Source organism: Erpetoichthys calabaricus, chromosome 1 (assembly GCF_900747795.2).
Source record: "Erpetoichthys calabaricus chromosome 1, fErpCal1.3, whole genome shotgun sequence".
NCBI classification, from domain to species: domain Eukaryota; kingdom Metazoa; phylum Chordata; class Cladistia; order Polypteriformes; family Polypteridae; genus Erpetoichthys; species Erpetoichthys calabaricus.
In genome coordinates, this window is record NC_041394.2 from 59,945,212 (window position 1) to 59,951,539 (window position 6,328).

The following is a 6,328-nucleotide window of genomic DNA, read 5'->3' on the forward strand; positions in this document are numbered from 1 at the left end:
GCGAGGCCAGCACCTCAGCAAAATGAAACCTCCAAGGAAAGTGACTCGCTTAGTACAGAAGCGAGGCGAGCACATCGGCAAAACGGTATTCCTTTTCCTTTCCTCCTACTGCTAATACACAAGCGAGGCAAGCACAACGGCAAAACAAAACATCCAAAGAAAGACAGTCGCTCAGCCGCTAATACACAAGCGATGCGAGCACGTCAGCAAAACAAAACCTCCTAGGAGAGAGATGTCCAGAGTAGTTAATTTCAATTACCTAACATCTCTACATTTCAGTTTTTTTTTCTGACAATTACAGTGGTTTCTAGCATGGGCTTACACAGCTAGTAGTTTTATAATATTATTATATTGCTGGCATGCATATTGATATTTACAGAGTTCAGCATTTACCAATTATTCTTCTACACAGTCAAAGTTCAGCAGCTAAGCATTTACTACATATAATCTGATTTGATATATAGTTTACATACACTGTGTGTGTACATATTCGCACATACATGCATAATATACTGTATTTTAATATTAATTAAAAAGTGAGGTCAACAGAAATTGGTCATTGCTATTCATAAAGGATGCTTCTAATTCCTCCATTTCAAAGAAGACATTTTATTTTCATAGTTTGCTATTGAGGTAAGTTTCTTATTAAGATATTCTGAACACACTGTATTCAAGATGGCAACAATGAGATGATTTGTTCAGTCATTATTCATAGACAGTTAACTATTTCAGTGCCTGATCTATCCATATAAAGTAGTTTTATTCATGTAAGGTACAAGTTGTAATGGGTAATGCACAAATATATTACACAAATATGTTATAAGATCATCTCAGCTTATATAACCTAGCTCTCCTCCCTTTATTGGGTCAGCATTTGTTATAGTGAACTAGAGCTTGTAGGGTAGATGCACATTACATCTGATGTCCATTGTAACCATTGCAGTGTTGACCTCAGCTGTTATTTAGAGGAGAATTCCCTAATAGTGGTGATCATAAATATGTACACATTCATTTTCTAGTTAGATGACCTACAGGTCAGGATACTTAGTATACAGCACTTGGTGCAACATAGCATAACATAACAACACTGCTTAATCCTTTTCAGATTCTCGTTAGTCCATCACCTACTGTATATGTGTAGCACTGGGGGGAACACGGGAAACAACCCTGGCCTGAGTGCCACTTAACTTTAGAATAGCATGACATTACATTCATTCATGACAATCAATCCAGCTTAAGTCATAAGGATAATGCTTATACCGACAAGACAGGATGCAACTTTAGAAAGAGCACCAGTTGATTTTATATGAACGTTTTCAGCACATTGATTTTTTTTACACAGAAATGAAGGGGCAAATCGATTTGGTTTAAAATACTTGCAAACCTACCCTAAAACCTCAGATTTATGGAGTTTTCACAATATTACTCTATGTTAACTACCAGTCAAGCTTTGATAATTTAAAATCAACGTCTGTTTTCTGCTTTGGGATGGTACAAGCATATCTTTATTTTATTTTGACATACTCTGTAGGATGTGTAAGCACGTATCCATGTGGTAACTTCCACCTTCCTTTCCCTTTTCCTTTCCTCTGTGCTTCTACGCACCCCCTGCTTTTGCGCATTAGATTTTCCTCGGTAGGTGGAAACCGTCGTGAGCGCAAGGGCTCTTTCGATCTCTCCCTAACACACACACTCTCTCTCTCTCTCTCTCACTCTCAGAATATCTCTTTTCGTTCTGTAATGGGGAAGTACCACGGGTGGAAGTTCCACTCGCAAAAGCTTACATAAAACAGACATCATGCAGTCTCAGATTTCAAAAAGCTCTTGACCATTTTCAAAAGTGTATCTCAGAAAGAATGTCTGCACAAGAATACGTCCCACAGGAATACGAAGGTAACCGGGGAATGATAAACAACAGCACTTTGGGACCTTACGTGGCGGTGGATTTACAGAAGCACGGCTTTGTGATGCTCAGAGAGAAGCCAAAACAGTCGTGCAGCTGCTTGAAGTGGATCGGTGTCTTCTCCTTTACGCTGGTGCTTTTGGCATCTACCTTCCTGACGCTGATGTACTTTGATATCATTCCTTCACTTAAAGCTTCACCTGAAACGAAGCTGGTAAGTGCCAATTTATTTTTTTTCTGCTGCGTCTTTACAGAGTAAGCACCAAGATTGCGAGTCATCTAAATGTAAAGCAACTTTTAGACTCTGCACTTTTAAGAAGATTATGTTCGTTCTCAAAATATGTTATTTTTAGTTAGGTATTAACAAGTAAGCAGCGTATTCTGATTTCAAATGCAAGCTCTAGTGGAAGGGTAACGTCGTTTGCTGCTGCCTGCGCTTTTCAAAAAAAGTGTACCAGTGCGGGCCAATCGCTGCGGCGCGGAGTTAAAGACGTTTAGCTTCAGCCTCACTTCACAAGCTGCTCTGCCTCTGACCGGACTTTGTATGCTTTCCTCAAGCAGGTTGAAGGCACGTTGCCAGTGAACATTACGCCAGAGGAGAACAACAGTAAGTTTCTGTCTTACACTCTTTTATTATGCATGGAAAGCCTTTCTTTCTTTCTTTCTTTCTTTCTTTCTTTCTTTCTTTCTTTCTTTCTTTCTTTCTTTCTTTCTTTCTTTCTTTCTCTTTCTTAACAATTCTTCATTTCTATTGCAGCGCTTCCTGAAGCACTGAAGCAGATGGCAATCAAGCCGCAGACTCCAGCAGCGCACTTAGTCGGTGAGTATTTTTAGATTTAGTTATCTAAATCAACTTCATAGTTAGTTGCTTGCATAAGAGCAATTAACCGTTTTGACTGTAATTGTGGGATTTGAAGAAAAGGTTCTAAAAACCGTTAAGTCAGTGTGGTGCTCTTTAGACTGGTAACAGAAGTACTGCTTTTTAATTTCAGTACTTTTCCATCCATTGCTGAATTCTATACATTTAAAGATTCTAAACATTAGACTAGTAAGTTTGCAAGTTTATGGGAACTGTTACAACCATCTTCATTTAAATGTGACCTTGAGCAGGGGGATACAGAGCACTTGTCACTTAGAGGTTTTAATAACAGAACACATTAATGACAGCATTGGGAATGCAGCAGCAGAATTTTAACTTTGTATCTTGAAATTAGTAGTTAGCACAGGCAAAAACAATTTACAATTTATAATAACACTATCACACAGGTATTAACTTGTTAAATAGTTTGCACTTTACATTATGTATGAATCTCAACATAGTGTTTATAGTGTTCAGGGTAGCTGCCGCCTGTACTGGTAGAATCACAGACAAGTCAACCAGTCTTGGATGACACACCATTCGTACCCTGGGCACACTCAGATTAACTCCTATCCAGCCAATATAGAAGTGCCAGTCCACCTAGCCTGTACATCAGAAAACTTAGGTTTATGCCCACCTATGCGCACCACTGTGCCACCTTGTCACACAGACAGCCTCTCAATATCAATTTGTTTTTGACTGATTGTGGCTTTTTGTGTATGCTACTTCAACAGTTTTGAAGTAAACACAGAAGTCATACTTGGTATTAAGCCTATTAACGTGTGTTTCTATTAGCTGAGGTCAGCATTATCAGCCCTTTCAACTTTTAGTCAAGTATACTGGCAGGAAATCCAGACACACGTCCATCACTACAACATCCTTACTGTGGGTAGGACTGTTGCCTATTTAGGCAATTGAGAAGTAGTAATTGTTAAAGGTTGGGTTTATAGGTGTTTGTAAATTTTAAATTTAATTCTCAATTGTCATACACATCTCCAAGTTTTTTGCGAAAAGACAATTTCCTCTTGGGGATTAATACAGTGTATCAGATGAAAAATCAAACTGGACTATAATTACTTATTAAGAGGAGAAAATTCATCCTGTAAGAACTCAGGTGTGTTGTGTAGCTTGCACACATTTTTGAAGTTAGTATTATGATTATTTATAGGTATAGGCTTAATGTAATTACTAATAAAAATGACAAGACCCAGAAGCAAACCGCTGAATGGATGAATTTGTAATCATAACACCTATGAATGGCTATAGTATAGTAACGCCATACATCATGATCTAATATAACCTTCACGCTTGAGTGCTGTTGTGTTACCAATTGGAAAAAGAGTGGAGTAGAGATGCTGATTGAGTGTCTGACCCAAGTTTTTCTCTTACAGCTGACGTTTCCTCTGATCTGAAATGGCTTAGTGATGTGGACCAGGCTTTTCTGGAAAATGGAATGAAGCTTAAAGATGGAGTGGAGCTCATTATACCCAGAGATGGCTTGTATTTTATCTATCTTCAGGCTGTATTTGAGACCAACCAAGTTAAAGAATTGACTGGTAGCAGGGACTGTGCGCAGAGTACTGATCTGTCAATGAGTGTGCAACGGTACTCTGTGTCTTACCCAGAGTATGTTAGTATTCTCAGCACCTCGCGGTCTTTGTGCCTGCCCAAGATGAAGGACAGCTTTCATTTGCCACTCTACCAAGGTGCCTTGTTTAAGCTACTTAAAGGAGATAAACTAAAGGTACTAATAGATCCTCTTGAATTTGTGGATGACAGAAAAACATTCTTTGGGGCATTCGCTTTGTAAGGATGTGTCAGTGATGTGTGGTATCATGTTATGAATCAGACAGTTATTGTAATTGCAATATTAAATTTAGAGCTGCTCACAGGCCAGTAGGTGTGGGGTGTCCTAAGCTGCCACTGAATGGAAAGAGTTTTCTGAAGAATCATTTGATATTTATGTATGTATGTATGTATGTATTTATTTATTTATTTATTTACAAACCAGTGAAACCTTTTGTACATATTTGGTCTGACTGGCATTTTATGAAATGCACACCAGTTATTGGTGTTTTAACCTCAACACTAAGAAAAAGGTACTGCTGGATTTTTATATATGTGATGAATTGCTGTATTTATTAATTTTAGTCATCTTAATTACTATTTAATGATTGCTTTCTTTGATCAATTGACTGTAATGCCTTTTTACATTATGAGTACTTCTGTTTAAAAGGAGCTTGCAACTTGAGGTCCATGCTTTGCAAGGCAGCAGTGGTTCAAGGGTAGACTGGACCAAACTAAAGTGTTACTAAACAAATGGACATCAGGGGCACCTTAAAGTGTTGCCATACTGTAAGCTTGATTTCTCAGAACAAGTCTTTGAAATAGATGTCTCATGTTGAGAACATTGAAACTTGTTTTATATTAAAATAAGTATTGTATATTTAAAAAATATGTTTTTAAGAACTGTTTTTATTTATGTAATACAGCATTTAATAAAATGGATTATTTTGTCAAGTCAAAATGAAACATCTGATGTCTTATTGTTTACATGGAATTGATCTGGAATTAGTTTGGGATAAATTCTTCAATAATTCACATGCACTTGATGGGTGCCTCTAATTTGGCCTGTAAGAGTAAGTCGGGGTGTTGGCTGTGATGGACTGGTGCCCACTTTAGAGCTTGTTGTCGCCTTTGCCCCACCCCACCCTGAACTGGATAAACTGGGTTTTTTTGGATGAAGGTAATTCTAAAGAAAATACACTACATAGAAAATGGATGGAAATAATTATAAACAAAATACATTACATAGCAGTCTCAATGAGAAGACAAGCAAAATGACACCTTTTATCGGCTAACTAAAAAGATTACAATATGCAAGCTTTCAAGGCAACTCAGGCCTCTTCTTCAGGCAAGATGTAATCAGAGACTGGAATTCCCTTTGTTCCTAATCTCTGTTTTACATCTTGCCTGAAGTAGGGGCCTGAGTTGTTTCAAAAGCTTGCATATTGTAATCTTTTTAGTTAGCCAATAAAAGGTGCCATTTGCTGGACCTCTCATCCATAATGGCTAATGCAGTACAACACCCTAGTACTATAGCAATCTCAAATAAAAGACATTCTCAAATCCACCTAATCCAGTTCAGGTGATATTAAAGACAACACATTTACTGTATATTTGAAACAACACAAATAATATTTGTAATACAAATCAACACAACTAATCCTTTAAATGCAAGTAATAATTTATCGATGGTACAGTATGCCAACTGTCTTGTTTTTATTTAAGTGATATTGCCTCAATTGCTTGTTTTAATAGTGAATGAATGTAAGTGCTGTCTTTTGGCTTTCATTGCAATGTAAAGCACTCCATTCACCACACTTGATTATTGTATTCAAAAGACAAAATTGCTTTTACTGTCAGTCATTGCTGATTAGTTAATAGCTAAATTATTTTTCACCACTCACTACTTTTAATATATCTTGACTCCTGCTGCCACATTATGTATCTAATTAATCAAACACAACAAACCCATCAGCTAATGGCCCTACTCAACAACTGGA

The 6,328-nt window shown here is 37.4% G+C and overlaps 1 protein-coding gene across 2 annotated transcripts; it reads left to right on the forward strand.

The window, feature by feature from the left end:
- The first annotated feature begins 1,564 nt into the window (after positions 1-1,564).
- Positions 1,565-5,277, forward strand: LOC114650683 (tumor necrosis factor-like). Of its 2 annotated transcripts, none has more exons than XM_028800482.2 (4): positions 1,565-2,117; positions 2,465-2,510; positions 2,661-2,723; positions 4,154-5,277. In XM_028800482.2, exons 1-4 carry the CDS (start codon positions 1,857-1,859, stop codon positions 4,570-4,572), a joined length of 789 nt encoding a protein of 262 aa, XP_028656315.1. In that variant the 5' UTR covers positions 1,565-1,856; the 3' UTR covers positions 4,573-5,277. The 2 variants fall into 2 exon arrangements, with proteins under 2 accessions (XP_028656315.1, XP_028656307.1); XM_028800474.2 differs by having other exon boundaries at positions 1,566-2,117; positions 2,462-2,510.
- Positions 5,278-6,328: the final 1,051 nt, after the last annotated feature.